The sequence below is a fragment of the Bubalus bubalis genome, chromosome 23 (genome assembly GCF_019923935.1).
Source record: "Bubalus bubalis isolate 160015118507 breed Murrah chromosome 23, NDDB_SH_1, whole genome shotgun sequence".
NCBI lineage: Eukaryota > Metazoa > Chordata > Mammalia > Artiodactyla > Bovidae > Bubalus > Bubalus bubalis.
Window position 1 is genome coordinate 44593706 of NC_059179.1, and position 17500 is coordinate 44611205.

Genomic DNA, 17500 nt, shown 5'->3' on the forward strand with positions numbered 1-17500 from the left:
TTTCTTTTTAATGCTGTTGATTTCTGCTTCCAGTGATGATGAATGAGATGTAGAAGAAAGTTTCTTTTGTATTTAAGGTGTCTCAACAAGCTGCAAAGTGTATTCCTGCAATGGTGTGTCCTGAACTGACAGAGCAGATCCGTCGTGAGATCGCTGCCTCTCTTCACCAGAGAAAGGGGGACTTTGCTTGCTATTTCCTAACTGACCTTGTAACATTTACATTGCCAGCAGGTAACTCCAAATCTCTTTGTGAAAACAAATTTCCACTTTATTATATTCTTCCAGTGTCTGAATGAAAATGATTCTGTTAGAAAACAGATAGCCACTATTAGTAGATGGTAGCTATCTTATAGATACAACTTGACCTGTTTTACTGAAAGTAATCAGTATATAGGCCATTTATAAACTAATGCTATAGAGCTGAGGGGAAGACAGCAGCTGGAAATAACTGACTTCTTTGTGGGCCTCAGATATTTGTAAGAATCTGTTTTATCCATTTCCTTTTCTCTTTATTTTAGAGTGTTATGAATCAGCTTTTTTCTTTTTCTTTTCATATGTGTTTATTATTTTTAAATTAGATAACTATTGGTTACCTGATATTAGGAGATAAGGTCAGAACATGGGTTTTTGATGGGTAGATACAAATTATTTGCATCAAAGATACTGGTATTCTTTTGAAAGTGTCATTACTTTACTTCACTCATTATGTTAATTTCTACTGTATTTGTGAAGCAACTTTTTATTTTCCAGTTCCGTGACAAGTGAAATGTTTTCTAGGTTGTTTTTCTCAATTGACACTGAGTAAATGCACTGAACACCTAGAGTTTCTAAGTAAAACTTAAATTTTGGTTTTGAGTGTTCTGAGCTTTCTATTTTAAGCTTATATTAAGATGTGAGCAGAGGTATTTACAAAATGATAGGAAATTACAACGTGTTTTAAAATTGGACAAATTTCATTTCAAATGCACTCTCTATATATTTAAACTTATTACACTGAGTGATTAGATTTTATTTTGAATTGAAAATAGTTCTGTAGTTTAAAAAAATGTTGTAGGGTAATCATGCTTTTTATTCTAGACTACTCAATTAGTAAACCGAATAGAGCATAGAGAATTTCAGGAAGGTGAGAAAAACAGAAATTTGTGTGCCAAAAGGAAGGGTTCATTGACTTTTATAAGAAGATTCTAAAGTCTGTAAAAACAGTTCTGAGCAGAGATTGAGCGTGGCTGGGCTGGGGCGGCAGAAAACAGACAAAATTTGTCTGTTGTTATTTTAACCTGAGTATCAGAGACCTCTGTTGCTCTTCTATATTAAGTTGTCATTAACATAGAAAATTGTAAGATTTTAAGATACACATTGTGGTGATTTGGGGCTTCCCTGATAGCTCAGTTGGTAAAGAATCCGCCTGCAATGCGGTTCCTCGTTGGGAAGATCTGCTGGAGAAGGGATAGGCTGCCCACTCCAGTATTCTTGGGCTTCTCTTGTGGCTTGGCTGGTAAAGATTCAGCCTGCAATGCTGGAGACCTGGGTTTGATCCCTGGGTTTGGAAGATCCCCTGGAGAAGGGACGACCTGCCCACTCCGGTATTCTGCCTAGAGAATTCCATGGTGATTTGATTCACAAATAAATTGTGAAAGGATCCCCCCACCCCCACCCAGTCTAGTTAGTTAACACACTTATTACCTCACCTTGTATTTATCTATTTATATTTTGGGTGAAAACATTTATGTTTTGTTCTCTCAGAGAATTTCAAGTGTACAGTACAGTGTTACTGATTATCGTCACTATGCTTTACATTAAGTCCTCTCCTTCTTCATCTTAAGGCTTATAGTTTGTACTTTCGCCAGTTTCTCCCCATCTTTTTTTTTTAAGATCTGTATATAAGTGATGCCAAGCAGTATTTGTCTTCTTCCATTGAACTTATTTCACATAGCATAGCATCTCCAAGGCCCTTCTATACGTTGCAAACGGCGCAATTCTGTCTTTTTCATGGCTTAGTAACCCATCTATTTTATATTTATTCACCCATTGGTTGTTTTCGTACGTTGGCTATTTTGAGTAACATGGCAGCTAGCATGGGGATACAGGTTTGTCATTTCTATTGTCTGTAAACCCAGAAGTGAGATTGCTGGATCATATATGATAATTTTATGTTTTTGAGGATCCTCCATAACGTTTTCCATAGTGGCTTCTCCAGTTTACATTCCCACCCAGTGGTGCACAGGGGTTCCCCTTTCTCTGCGTTCTTGGCAGTATTTGTTATCTCTTGCCTTTTTGATAATAGCTGATTATTATTACTGGTTCAGATGCTTTTCTTCTTACTATTTGTAGATAGGTCACTGTTTTGATAATGAAGTACAGAAAGGAAGTATTCTGCACCTCATATACACAACTCATGAGATACATGCATGTTTTTTAAAAGACGCTACTTGACAGTCTTCAGTGGAAAGGGAGTTATTTTAGAGGAAGTTACTGTTAGATATTGGCATCAAATTTTTTAAGTTATGAGGCATTTAAAGATCTTTTTAAATAAGGTTTTTCTTTGTAGATATTGAAGACTTGCCTCCAACAGTCCAAGAAAAATTATTTGATGAGGTGCTTGATAGAGATGTTCAAAAAGGTAAGCATGAAACTAATGAGTATAATGTAATTTTTAGTGATTTCAATAAACGTTTTGCTCTGCTTTGTAAGCTTTGGAGTAGTTTGGTGTATAGTCATCATATTTTATTTGTACTTTAAACTGAAAATGTATAAAGTCCTTAAGAACAGTATTGTATTATGCTGTTAAAACAGCTCGTTTACAGCTCATAACTGTGGTAGAGTGAATAAAGGTATAAAAGTTTTAAAATCTTGGTTTTGTGTTTCCTATTCTAGGATGAGTATTTTTTCATAATAAACATTTTAAGAAAATAAATTATAAAGATTTTAAAAATTAAATAAATTATTCTAGGGCCTCAAGATGTTTCCATTACTTAAAGTATTTTATATTTCAATTGATATTCAATAGTTGATATTTCAATTGATCAAAATTTGTAGCTGTTACTAGCATATTACATGTACATTTTTTAACACTTTAGAGAATAGTTTCTTTCTTCCAAGGGCTTCCCTGGTGGTGCAAATGGTAAAGTGTCTGCCTGCAATGTGGGAATTCAATACCTGGTCGGGAAGATCCCCTGGAGAAGGAAATGGCAACCCAGTCCAGTATTCTTGCCTGGAAAATCCCATGGACTTAGGAGCCTGGTAGGCTACAGTCCATGGGGTTGGAAAGAGTTGGACATGACTGAGTGACTTCACTTTCTTTCTTTCTTCCAAATAGAATATTTCTAAATTGCAGAAGAATGAAACTGAACATGTTACATTTATTTACTTACTTGCGTCTTTATTTATATTGAAGTATAGTTGATTTACAATATTGTTAATTTCTTCTGCTATATAGCGAAGTGATTCTGTTATACTTCAACATATGTTCTTTTTTATATTCTTTTCCATTATGGTTTGTCACAGATAATTGAATATAGTTCGCTATGCTATATAGTAGGATCTTGTTTATCTGTTCCATATATACTAGTTTCCATCTGCTGACCCCAAACTTCCACTCCATCCCCCCACCAGTCTTGGCCACCACAAGTCTGTTCTCTGTGTCTGTGAATCTGTTTCCTGGAGAATTTCATTTATGTCATATTTTAGCTTCCACATTCTGCTAGTGCTAAGTCGCTTCAGTCGTCTCTGACTCTGTGTGACCCCATAGAAGGCAGCCCACCAGGCTCCCCTGTCCCTGGGATTCTCCAGGCAAGAACACTGGAGTGGGTTTCCATTTCCTTCTCCAATGCATGAAAGTGAAAAGTGAAAGTGAAGTCGCTCAGTCGTGTCTGACTCTTAGCGACCCCATGGACTGTAGCCCACCAGGCTCTTCCGTCCATGGGATTTTCCAGGCAAGAGTACTGGAGTGGGGTGCCATTGCCTTCTCCATTCCACATTCTAAGTGATATCAAATGGTATTTGTCTTTCTGACTTCACTTAGTATGATAATCTCTAGGCCATCCATGTTGCTGCGAATGGCATTATCTCATTCTTTTTTCTGCCTGAGTAGTATTCCATTGTGTATGTGCACCACATGTTTTCATCCATTCATCGGTCAAGGGACATTTAGATTGTTTCCATGTCTTGGTTATTGTGAATAGTGTTGCTGTGAACATAGGAGGAGCGTTTGTTTATTTGAATTACGGTTTTGTCCAGGTATATGCCCAGGAGTGGGATTGCTGAATCATATGGCAGCTCTATTTTTTTTAAATTTTTTCAAGAACCGCCATACTGTTTCCATATTGGCTGCGCCAGCAGTGCACGAGGCTTGGTCCTTTTCTCTGCACCCTCTCCAGCATTTGTATTTGTATACTTTTAAATGATTATCACTCTGACCAATGTGAGGTGGTATCTCATTGTAGTTTTGATTTGCATAATTCTAATAATTAGCGTTGTTAAGCATCTTTTCATGTGCCTTTTGGACATCTGTATGTCTTTGGAGAAATGCCTGGTTAGGTCTTTTTGCCCATTTTTTGGTTGGGTGGTTTTTCTGTGGTTGTGTTACCTGTGAGTTGTTTGTATATTTTAGAAGTTAAGCCTGTTTTTGGTTGCATTGTTTGCAGATATTTTCTCCCTTCCGAACAGTGTCATCTCTCTTTGTTTATGGTGTCCTTTGCTGTGCAAAAGCTTTTAAGTTTGATTAGGTCCCATTTGTTTATTTTGCTTTTTTCTATTGCCTTGGAAGACTGACCTAAGAAAATATTAGTACAGTTTATGTCAGAGAATGTTTTGCCTTTGTTCTTCTCTAGGAGTTTCATGATGTCATGTCATATATTTAAATCTTTAAACATTTTGAGCATATTTTTATATTTGGTGTGAAGATGTGTTTTAACTTTATTGATTTACATGAAGCTGTCCAACACTGCTTGTTGAAGAGGCTTTTTTCCCATTATATATTCTTACCTCCTTTGTTGAAGATTAATTGACCATAGGTGTGTGAGTTTATTTCTGGGCTGTTTTGTTCCACTCAGCCGTGTGTCTTTTTTTTTTTTTTTTTTTTTTGTCTTTTTCTGAATACCATGCTGTTTTGATTACTGTAGCTTTATAATCTTATCTGAAGTTTGGGAGGGTTGGACCTCCTACTTTGTTCTTTGTTCAAAATTTTATTTATTTTTTGGCTGTGCTGGGTCTTCGTTGCTGTGCGGGCTTTTCTCTAGTGGAGAGCAGAGGCTACTCTGTAGTTGTGGTGTGTGGACTTGTGGTGGTGGCTTCTCGTGTTGTGGAGCATGGGCTCTGGTTGTGGCACCTGGGCTCAGTAGTTGTAGCTCCTGGGCTTTAGAGCACAGACACACTCAGTAGTTGGGGTGCACGGACTTAGTTGCTCCATGGCATGTGGGGTCTTCCCAGATAAGGGATTGAACCCATGTCTGCTGCATTGACAGGCAGATTCTTTACCACTGAGACACCAAGGAAGCCCTTGCTTTGTTCTTTTTTCTCAAGAGTGCCTTGGCAATTCTGGATCTTTTATGGTTCATATAAAGTTTAGGATTATTTTTTCTAGTTCTGTGAAAGATGTCTTGGGTAATTTCATAGGAATTGCCTTAAATCTGTAGGTTGCTTTAGGTAGTGTGGCCATTTTAAGAATATTAATTCGAGTCTTAAGAGCATGGGATATCTTTCCATTTATTTGAATCATCTTCAGTTTCCTTTATTGATGTTTTATATGAATATGTTAAATTCCTCATAGAGTTAGAAGAAGAATCTCCAATTATAAACTGGTCATTGGAATTGGCTACCCGTTTGGACAGTCGACTGTATGCACTTTGGAACCGGACTGCAGGAGACTGCTTACTGGATTCAGTACTACAAGCTACCTGGGGCATTTACGACAAGGACTCGGTGCTTCGGAAAGCCCTGCATGACAGTCTGCATGACTGTTCACATTGGTGAGCTGGCATGCTTCCCTTTGGAAATCCAGGAGAGCACTAGCTGAAACCTATCCTTACAATGGTTGGGTGCTTTTTGTCTGTTGTTTTTTTTTTTTATGGAAGCTGGGGGAGGGGGAAGCTTTGGTTTTAGACATTGAGACACTTTGACCATCACAGTGGTTTTATATGTTTTGCTAAGCTTTAAAACAAACATTTGAATTTGTGGTAGTGGTCTTATTAAATATAGGAAGGTCTTTGCTCATATATTAAAGTAGCTATTATTTCGTATTTTTGTTCAGGTTTAAGATATTATATTATGTATTACACATTTTTCTTCCTGAGACAGATACTCTTAAGACCACATTTTTGTAATTTTGCAAATTTTCAAATCCACAGAAAAGTTAAAATCAGTCTGGTGGACCCCAGCCTCTCCTCCTTCATTGGCTTGATCAGTTGTTGATGTTTAACATTTTTCTGTATGTGTTCCATCTCTATATATTAATGCAGAAACAATTTGTTTTAGACACTGTGATGCTTTCTCCTTCAGTGTTTTATCCTGTATCTTTTAAGAACAAGGATATTCTACTACCCAATCACATCCTCATTACCACATCTAAGAAAGTCAACGTGGACTCTGTTATCTGATGGTTTAGTCATTTAGCCTTTGTCCAGTGAAGAGGACTTTGTGCCCTTTAGAGGAGGGAGACTGCTGTGGATTGATTTGGTATTGTGGGGAATACCGTTCCTTTTGTGGTGTGGACTCATCAGGCCAGGTAAGCCTGATGCCATTAAGTGTCCATCCTGTCTCACCTCTCTGGATTGGGTGGCGTGCTCATCAGACAGCATCCTCATGCTCTGGTTGTTTATGTGGGCCTGCCCACACCGAGAGGATGATAGTCGTTTGGGGTACTGTGGTTTTATAGGTCTGCCTTGTAGGTTTGATTAACGTGTGTCTGCCCTGGAAAGATGGATCTGTTTTTTGGGTGTGCTCAGCCTGAAAGCTAGATCTGGATTTTGGTAAATCTACCATTTTGCAAGTCCTTTAAAACAGGCAACCCTAGAGTCTTTCCTCTGGTGGTAATATCCTGCCTTTGTTGTAAGGTTGAAAGTGTACTGTAAATTTCAGCAGTGGTAACTAATGTTAGGACTGAAATTCCAGTTTTGAGTCGCTTGAAGTCTCCAAGTTTAATGTGAAAGCAGATGAGTGGCATACTCTGAGGTTGGGCTTGATGGCTGGTAGAGTGGGGAAGGCCTGGGTCTTAAGGTGCAGCCACGGTAAGTGCTGTTGCAGCAGATCTTTCAGGAACGGAGGCCTTAACTCTAAAAGGATATTTCAGCCAGCATATGAACAGGCTTCTGAAAATAATGTCTCTCTTGGTACCACCTCTTCCATCCCTGCCATACAGGGTCTTCACCTGATGGTTTACAGTTAAGGTGGAGGAAGCTGCAAGGGTTATAGTGATCACACAGAGGTCTTTTTCAGTATCTTGAGGTGGAGATAGGATGGAGAAGGGAATGAAGGCTATCAGATGGGGAGGGAGGATGTGTTGCCATAGATTCAGAGCTTCGGTGACGTGGGTCAAATATATTAGCCTTACGGAATAAGCATTAAAATGGTGACTCTTTTGAGTTGTGACCAGTTTGTTGACTGGGGTCTTATATATGGCTATTACTATTAGAAGGTAGAAGGAGAAGGCCAGCATGTCACTTGTGCAGTCTCCTTTTAAATCAGTTTTTTTTTGGCTAGGATTTCCTTTGCTTATAAATCCAAATCAAGTGGGATGAGACATTCTCTTACATTGTATAAAATATCTAAATGAGAATGGAGAAAGTAATTTTATTTAAACCCCTCCCCCATCACTTCAAGATAGGCCATTTTTTTGTGGTGGTAGCTGTGCTTTTCTGTTGAGGACCTGTGATGTGAACTGACTCAGGTGCTCAAGATGGAACATCGTACTTGTCTTTTATCGACATGTCAATCCAAATAGAGAGCCAAGTGAGGGTAATATAAATGGGGAAAATCAGTTATTTTAGAAATATGATTTGTAGCTTAGTATTGTGTCTCTCTATGTATCAAGTTTTACACTTAATATATTGTTGCTATTATTTTGAATAGATGTTAGCTCAATTAAAAGTAAAAACAAGTTTTATCTTCAATTTATTTTTTGATGCAGATCAAGACCTTTATGTAGTTCAAAATTTCTGATCTGTGTTATTTTCCTTCTTTCTAAAGAACTTCTTTGAATATTTATGAAGCAGGTCTCTGGCAACAAATTGCCTCCATTTTTGTCTGAAAAAGGATGTATTTCTATCTTAGTTGAAAAAAAGAAAAGATTTATTTTTGACTGTCCTGGGTCTTTGTTGCTGCGCGTGGGCTTTCTCTAGTTGTGGCGAGAGGGGCCTCCTCTTTGTTGCAGCACAGGCGCTTCTCCTTGTGGTGGCTTCTCTTGTGGAGCACAGGCTCTGGGAGCAGGGCCCTCAGGGGTTGTGGCGCGGCTCTAGGGCGCAGGCGCGGGGCTTGTGGTGCACAGGCTTAGCTGCCCTGCGGCGTGTGCGGTCTTCCCCCACCAGGGATCAAACCTGTGTCTCCTGCATTGGCAGGTGGATTCTTCTCCACTGTGTCACCAGAGAAGTCCTCTCATTTACTTTTGAAGGATAATTTCACAGGGTATAGAATTCTAGGTTGGTGGGGTTTTTTCCTCTCAATTTTAAAAAATATTTCACTTTATTCTCTTCTTGCTTGTATGGATAGTTTCTGAGAAGTTGGTTATAATTCTTTTAGTTTTCTTTAGGTAGGTGTTTTTTATACTCTGTCGTCTTTCAGGACTTTTTAATTTTCTGTCGTTTTAATATGGTATGCCTACGTGTGGTTTTTCTGGCGATTTTCCTTCGTGGTTTTCTCTGAGCTTCCTGAATCTGTGGTGTGGTGTCTGACACTAATTTGGTGAAATTCTCAGTCCTTACTGTTTCGAGTATTTCTTCCTGTTACTTTTTTCCTCCCTCTTTACTGTCTGTAACGTTACATGTTGTACCTTTTGTAGTTGTCCCACAGTTATTCTTCTGTTTTTTTGTCCATGTTATCTTTTCTTTTTGGATTTGAAGTTTTGTATTGATGTATCTTTAAGAGGTTCTTTCCTTAGCCAAGCCCAGTCTGCTAATAAAGCTGTCAAAAATACTTTCATTTCTGTTAGTGCTTTTGCTCTCTGAAATTTCATTTTGGTTCTGTCTTAGGATTTCCATCTCTCTGTCTAAATTGCCCATCTGCTCTTGCATGCTGTCTTTTTCCATTAGAGAGCCCTTAACATATTTATTATAGTTATTTACAGTTTTTAAATTTATTTTTTTCATTCAAGTACTTGGTACTTTTGTTGAAAAATATTTTCATAAAATAAAGGTTTGTTTCTGGACTCTTGGTTTTTCCTGTTGATCTCTATGTCTGTCTGTATGCCAGTGTTAGATTATCTTGATGATTATAGCTTTGTGGTAGGTTTTGAAATCAGGAATATTAAGTCTTCCAACTTTATCCTTCTTTTCTTCAGATTCTTTTTGCTGTTCCCTTTGGACTTCTAGGCAAATTTTAGGTTCTAGCTTCTGCAGAAAAGCCCTCTGGGATTTTGATAGAAATTGCACTGAACATGGAGATTAATTTCGGGAGTATTATCAGATAGAGTGTTAAGTCTTATCATCCTGAAATTGACTTTTGAATGTCAAGCCAAATTGTATTGCTGTCTCACTTAGTCTCCTGTTCGGATTTGTGTCCTTGACTGAGTCAGGTAGATGGACAGTTTAGGTCTTTGTGGTGGGAGTGATTTTAAAATATATTTTGAACTCTCTGCTCTGCAGTCCTCTTTAGTTTTGAGTGTAGTCATCGTTTGACTCCTGGCAAATTTAGCGGTCTCAATATTAAAATGATTTTAGGCACTAACCAAGAAATTTCTTACCACATACATCTTTCAGTTTGTAATAACTGTTTCACAGTAATTCTTCCAAACTGATATCAAAACAATGTATTTTGTCATTTGTACATTAAAATATATTTCTGTATATCTTAGGTATTTTAAGAGGGATATCCATATTTTATTTTTAAACATTTGGCATTGAAACTTACATTCCTGAATTATAAAGAAAAAACCTGTGGTTACTGTAAATAGAAAAAAAGTTTTTTTCTAATCAAGAGTTAAGCCTCTGTAACATTCTATTTTAAATCTAAAATAGCATTAATTTACTTTTTACAAAACCCTACATTAAGTTAAAGAAACGCGTGACACTAAGGCATTTACTACCTTAACTTTTCAACAATAGTGAGGGAATGTTTTCTGATCTTTTTATTCTTTCACCTAGAATTCAAGTACATAGAAGCATTGGGGATTGATAGTTCATTACATGTGAGAGGATTGTAATGTTACAAACTGGTTAACTGTTTGTAATCTGTTACTGGTTAATCTGTCTTCAGAGGCCTTTGCTGGTTTGTAAGATCACAGTTTTCAATGTAATTATATCTGGCTTTACTTAATTGTATACTTGATGTTATAAAGAAAAAGAATGTTTTGTTTTAGTAATTCAGTCTACCAGTGGCCTAGTTTGAGTTTTAATCTTCATAATTTATTAGGCTGAAGTATTTAGAGAGGTATTAAGCATGAAGAGGGGATTATTTTTATAGTTGGATTTTTTTTTTATTGTCATGTGATACTTAAATAATTTTATGTAATGAAATCTCAAGGAAGTGATTTTGATATTCTCGTAAACACATGGGCTGTTTTCTAAATCTGTGACTAAGTAGTGGATACTGTTCATTAATGGTGTAAAGTGTCTTTGATTTTATCCAGACTCGCAGATGATTTTGAGTGTTTTTCATTTGTAAACCAATAGTAGACAGTTGGAATCAGCTGTTCTTGTCATTAGTGTTTGAAGTTCTGATGAAAGTTTGGTGGGTGGTGAATCAGATTATGTCTGAAAATTGTTAAAAAGTGTCTGCTAGCAGAGTGGAGGCATTTTTAATTTGAAAAATTTACTTCAAGCCAGGTAAAATGAATTATTAAATCTCTGCATATGAAGTGCTCAAAGACTACATTAAATGATTAGAACATTAAATGAACTATTTATAGAAAGGCTTCTTTTTTACTGTGTTGCTTTTTAGGTTTTATACACGTTGGAAAGATTGGGAGTCCTGGTATTCTCAGAGCTTTGGTTTACATTTTTCCTTGAGAGAAGAACAGTGGCAAGAAGACTGGGCATTTATACTGTCTCTTGCTAGTCAGGTAAGAATGCTTCCAGGCATGTTGCTTCTCTGAAAAAAGTGAGGCCGCTGCTCTGCATGCCTTGGTTTGCAGTGAGACCACATTGGGGCAGAGTGGTACAGAGGAGAGTTGGGGACTTGGCATCAGGTGACTCGGGTTCCACTGACTGCTGATCGGTTCTGTGACCATAGGCCTCACTGCTAAACAGGGAGGGCAGTATGTTTTTATGTTAAGTGACTAGAAAACTGTCAGAATGAACGTTTTACTTGGTGATTCTAACCTCGTAAATATTTCCCCAGATAGCTCTTCAGTTATGTTGTCCTCACGGAGAGGTAGCTTTGGGGGATTGACATACACGCACTGCTACATATAAAATTGATAACTGAAGACCTACTGCATAGCACAGGGAACTCCGTAATGATCTTTATAGGAAAAGAATCTAAGAAAGAGTGGGTGTATGTCTGTGTATAAATGATTTCACTTTACTGCAGAAACTAGCACAGCATTGTAAATAAACTATATTCAAATAAAACTCAAAAAAAAATGGTGGCTTTATGCCTGCTTTACCCACCTATGGGTTAGCTCCCGTTCTGTGTCCAAGATCACTCACTGATACTGGGCACTCCTGTGCTGATGGTGCGCTGTCAGGCCCCTGAGGCTCAAGTTGTGGTCTTCGTAGGGCTACCTGGTTGATGCTGTGTCCATGTGAGGTAGGCCATGGAGAAGGTTCCATGGACAGAAGTGATTGGAATGAACTTGTATAGATGTGTTGAGTTGTCTCTCAGATGTGTGCTAGTTTTGCGAAGTGTTATTAATATACTTCCCTCATAGCTCAGGGAAGTATGAATGAGAGTGGTAAAGAACCTGCCTGCAGTGCCGGAGACCCCAGTTCAATTCCCGGGTCGGGAAGATCCGCTGCAGAAGGGATAGGCTACTCACTCCAGTATTCTTGGGCTTCCCTGGTAGCTCAGCTGGTAAAGAATCTGCCTGCAATGCGGGAGACCTGGGTTTGATCCCTGGGTTGGGAAGATCACCTGGAGAAGGGAAAGGCCTTACTCCAGTATTCTGGCCTGGAGAATTCCATGGACTATACAGTCTGTGGGGTCGCAAAGAGTCGGACATGACTGAGCAACTTTCACTTCATTAATATACTGAACTGTGAAATTCATGTATATGCACAACAAATCACTTCTTTTCTTTGCAGAAAACACCATAATTCCTTAGTACAATATGAGGGAAGTCCTTTCTGTCATTGGGCCATTTGGGCGGGGTTCACCCTTTGGGCAGGGTACATGTCTGAGACATGCACCTGCTGTAAAGGTGCTGTCAGAGTCGTTGCTGAGGGAAGGAGGCCAGTTGAGTGTTCCTGTGTTAGGTGATGTGGCCATTTGCAAGCTGTTTGTGTCCCTGTGGGACAGTCGGGCTCCTCTCTCCACTTCGGGGGGACCCTGTTGTAGTTCACGAGGAACTTCACCAGACCGCAGTTATGTGAATAAGACTCCTTTGTTGTCTTAATCTCTTATTCCTCAGATCAGTATTTAACCAGATCTGTTTAGTTCTTGAGTTTGGATAGCGAAGGATATCTGTGTATAAGCTTTGCAGGTGTCTTTTGTTGGACTTCGCTACTTGAGGAATCTTTCTTAGCCTGACAGTAGTAGTGCCATACTTTTTTTTTTAATGAATGGAGACAGTGTGCTGAAGGAGGGCAGCATTTTGTTATACATGTCAGTTTTCCAGGGTGGTAGTGGATGTTTTAAAGAGAAATTCTTTCTTTTGTTTTGTTCTGTACAGCCTGGAGCAAGTTTGGAGCAGACTCACATTTTTGTACTTGCACATATTCTTAGACGACCAATTATAGTTTATGGAGTAAAATATTATAAAAGTTTTCGGGGAGAAACCTTAGGATATACTCGGTTTCAAGGTAAACCATTATCATTAGTATTTTGGAACTTTCTTGTTTATTATTTTAAGGCACATTGCAGTCACATCCTGAAAATCCCATTGTGATTTTCTTCCCTCTCTCCAGGTGTGTATTTGCCTTTGTTGTGGGAACAGAGTTTTTGTTGGAAAAGTCCGATTGCTCTGGGCTATACAAGGGGCCACTTCTCTGCTTTGGTTGCCATGGAAAATGATGGCTATGGTAACCGAGGTGCTGGTGCTAACCTGAACACCGATGACGATGTCACCATCACGTTTCTGCCTCTGGTTGACAGTGAGAGGAAGTTACTCCACGTGCACTTTCTTTCTGCTCAGGAGGTAAGACACCTGTTTCTCGAGTTAACTCCTCAAAGTAGCAGCGCTGTGCCAGAACCTGGCCTTGGGTGTGTCTCGGGCGTGCTGCTCTCTGCACTACCACTTACAGTTTTGAGTTGAGTCATAGTAATTGTCACTTTCTATAAATCCTAGTCAGACAGACTGAAGTTTACCTGTTGAGAACAGCTGTGTAGGAGGTGTTGTGTGGAGATAAAGCAGTGAAGATGGAAGTCCATGCCCTCAGGTAGTGATGAGTGCTGAGGAGAAGTAAAAAGATGGGGTGAGGGGGAAAGGGAGGGGTGGGGTGCAGGGTGTCGGTGGCTGAACTGGGGGCGGTAAGGTAAGGTGTCACTGAGGAGGTGGCGCCTGAATTTGAGACTTCAAGAGGAAGGAGTCTTGCAGGAACTGGGGGAGGAGAGTTGTAGCAGAGGGAATTGGAAGGCTGGTGTAGCTTGTGGGGACTGGGTGAGGGGGAGAGGAGGCTGAGGCTGCGGGGTGGCCGTCAGCAGTCATTTAAATTTTTCTGACTTTTACTGTGGGTGAGCTAGGGAGCCAGCAGCCAGTTTGCATAGAAGAGACGCACTGGCCGCTCAGATGAGACTAGGTACCTGGGCAGTGGTGGGAGCAGCAGGTAGGAGCTCCCTGTAGCCGCAGGGAAGTGATGAGAAGGTGTGAAAGAATACTCGCAGAAAACCCATATTCTTATAAAAAAGTATTGGTCTTTTATTTAATATAGTAATTATAAAACTTTTTATAAGCATAACATTAAGAAAAAAATTCATAGATAATTTTTGTAACTTCACCCTATACATAGCTTTCTGAGCAAACTTACCTTGTTCTTTTTGAAGCTGCAACTTTTCTTTCTAGTCTTTTCTTTGCCAGAATCAATGTATTGGAGAACACTTTCTTTTTGCCATTATATCAAACAAATGAACTTATCATTAGGCCGTTCTTCCCTCTAGGTTTGTCTGTGAATTTTCAAGTTGACATTTTTTCCTATTTACCCATAGGGTTTTAAACATAAAATTGATGAGAGTAGAACCTAGGTTGAAACACTTTGTTGCTCTGGCGCTTTCATTAATCATACCAGCTGTAGGTCTCTATGAAATTTTTCCTGTCACGTCTCTGATCTGTCATATTATTTTTCCTTTTCTTCACATTCCTCTAAAAGCTAGGTAATGAGGAACAGCAAGAAAAACTGCTCAGGGAGTGGCTGGACTGCTGCGTGACTGAGGGGGGTGTTCTCGTGGCCATGCAGAAGAGCTCTCGGCGGCGAAATCACCCCCTGGTCACGCAAATGGTAGAAAAATGGCTTGACCGCTACCGACAGATCCGGCCTTGTACATCCCTATCTGATGGAGAGGAAGACGAAGATGATGAAGATGAATGAAAAAAAAAAAAAAAAAAAATCCAAGAACAGAAGACCAAGGGATCAGCTCTGTGCGGGACCCCACGAGTGTGTTGCTCCCAGCAGAGCACACGGCATGGAATGAAGCGAACCTGGCAGGATCTGCTTGGGAGGGTTTTTTCTGATCCATACCCAACAGAGATGATGTGTCTGCTGCATGAGGAGACAGAACTTTGGACTACAGTTTGTAAAAAAGAAACAAAAAACTAATTTTATTAAGACAAAACTTTTTTCCTTTCAGATTGTAAATCTGTCTATAAATGTAACGCATGTGGTTGTGTAAGAAGTTGTGTAATAGGAAAAGTTGTACCAGCATCTTCATATTATTGAGAAGTTTTTCCAGCATGGGCACCTCCAAAAGCACATGGCAGGTCACTCTTTGTTCCTTTGAGATAATTCTTTTTAAAGTAGAACCTGGCATTCTACTTCCATCTGAAAAGATCCATTTTACATTCTGTCTCACTAGAGCTCGGTAGAGATTTGGAAACTTTTTGTACAAATTATCCATAGCAAAACATAAAAATAAAAACAAGCTTTTATTTTTTATTAGTAATTTAGTTCCTGTTGTGCCCAATAAAATCAAATCTTTAAGGAACAAACTGTAAGAAAAGTCAGAATTTTTTATTGAGTGAACTTCATGTAGACATCGTTCCCTTGTTTTGAAAAGGGTTTTGGTTTCTCTTATTTTGTCTTTTTCAGTTTCTGATAAGCCGCCTTTCGATATTTAGGTATTTATTTGTTTGGAAGAGTGCTCTTAAACTGAGGCTTCCTCCACCAGACTCTGGGCAGCAGTCTCCTTGTGAGTAGTTACCCCGTGGATATACATTAGGGCAGTGGTTGGGGAGCCAGCCCAGTCGAACTGAATGAATTACATGAAGTCTGCTCACTTGCCTCTGTGGACATTAGACTCCCAGGTTGCCGTGCAGAGGGTCTTTGGATTCTTTATCATCAACTCTGCTTTAAGCAAATTGTGTTAGAAAGGCATGCCTTTGCTTGGGCTAATTGCGAATTTCCGTTCAGAATAGAATAAAGATTTTAAGAATGCAGTAAGGTGGTTTAAATGCATTGTATAATGAATTTCTCAGTGAGTAGTCTGAGAATTTTTGCATGTTGGTTAATTGTGGCCATTCTTATTTAAAGTTATAACTATAATCTTAGGTAGAAAAACTTTCTGTAAAAGTATTATTTGACCACTTCAGGTATACATTCAATACTGGGTAAAAATTTCAGACCTATCTCAGGAACACAAAAAGACTTAGTGTCCTGATAAGCACTTTGTAGACTATTGATGTGGCAAGGAATTTCAGACACACATACACACTCTTTCCCTTTGATAAAAAGGCTGTGAAAACCTTTAAATATTTGCTTCTTGTTTTCTTCTAAGTTCTATTTAGATGGTATTGAAATGTGCACAACCTCAGATTTGATGCTGAAATACTAAAAATAGTAAAATACCTGTGAGATGTCATCTCTTTAGTTTTTTCTTCCCTCCCTGAAAGGTGTTTCCAGGATGAAACATCACTGCTGCTGCATGCTAAAACTTACAGGAAGAATATTTGCAATTGGATCCCATATAAATGAATTTTGATATAATATTGGTATGTTACTGTTTCAAGGGGCTGATGTTTTCTTACAAAATGGATCCTCTGGTTTGTTTTCGTTTTGGACAGTAAATAAGCAAGGATTTAGAAGGCTGCCATTCTGACTACTTAGCATAGCATCCCTATGAACTTTTCTTCATATATAGGAAGAATTCTTCAGTGGCCAGACAACCCATTCTAGTTGCGGTTAAACCAGTTGAAGAAGCCAAAGAGAAAGGTTTGAGGGAGAAGCATCTGGTGGCTAGGGGCTCCAGGATAGTCAGTGCTGTTTGGGAAGCCGCAGCTCGGTCTTCAGCCTCCATGTGCTGTGTCTGCTGAGTGATGTGTCCCCTGAGGTGCCTCTGTTTATAGATCCGTGACCCTGGCCACATCTAGCTTAACAGGTACAGCATTCTTCCCTGTGGGAAAGAACTATATATGTGTGTGTGTGTGTGTGTATATGTGTGTGTGTGTATATATATATATATATATATAGACTCCAGTTCCTAGGCTTCAAACTTGGCGGAGCTTTAAATGGTTTTCACAGCAGATTGGCTGGTAAAGGCTAACATTTTGGTGAGTCAATGGTATGTTAAGCTCTTGAACTATCAAACAGCCATAACTATCGTCCCAAGACAGAATTTGCAGTCCTTTCTCAGATTCCATGTGGCGGGGTGACAGATAACTCAGTGTCTTTTGGTTGACTCCGGACGGTAATACCTGAACTGTATGGACTTGACTTTACGGTTCCTCTTGGGAGAATACAGCGTGGTGGTTTCTGTTCAAATTAAAAGGCAGGATGTGGGCCTGCCTGCCTTTTCATGTCTTCGGCTCTTAGGCTCATCCTGTGACAGACGAGTCTGTGTTAAGGGGACACTGCTGTGCATGGGCGGGTGGGGCCTCCTTGGTGTGCAGATGTCCTCCCCGCACTGATCACACTTGACAAGTGGTTATGAAGACGACAGTGAACCGCCGCTCCGCTCCCCGGAGTGGTGATACAGGTCAGTAACCATGCGCGCCACCTCGATCCACGTCAGGTGGTTTTAATGTAATTTTTCACGGGAAAGTTGGGAT

At 39.3% G+C, this 17500-nt stretch overlaps 1 protein-coding gene across 2 annotated transcripts in view; it reads left to right on the forward strand.

Annotated features, from left to right (window-relative positions):
* The window catches only part of ZRANB1 (zinc finger RANBP2-type containing 1), a 72399-nt gene extending 57003 nt beyond the window's left edge, over window positions 1–15396 (forward strand). For both annotated transcript variants that reach the window (XM_025274344.2, XM_025274345.2), the window contains 7 exons: window positions 78–231; window positions 2549–2620; window positions 5768–5966; window positions 11086–11206; window positions 12977–13106; window positions 13212–13441; window positions 14610–15396. In XM_025274344.2, coding sequence (XP_025130129.2) covers window positions 78–231; window positions 2549–2620; window positions 5768–5966; window positions 11086–11206; window positions 12977–13106; window positions 13212–13441; window positions 14610–14828 — 1125 coding nt within the window. In that variant the 3' untranslated portion in view covers window positions 14829–15396. The remainder of the gene's footprint in view (window positions 1–77; window positions 232–2548; window positions 2621–5767; window positions 5967–11085; window positions 11207–12976; window positions 13107–13211; window positions 13442–14609) is intronic.
* Window positions 15397–17500: the final 2104 nt, after the last annotated feature.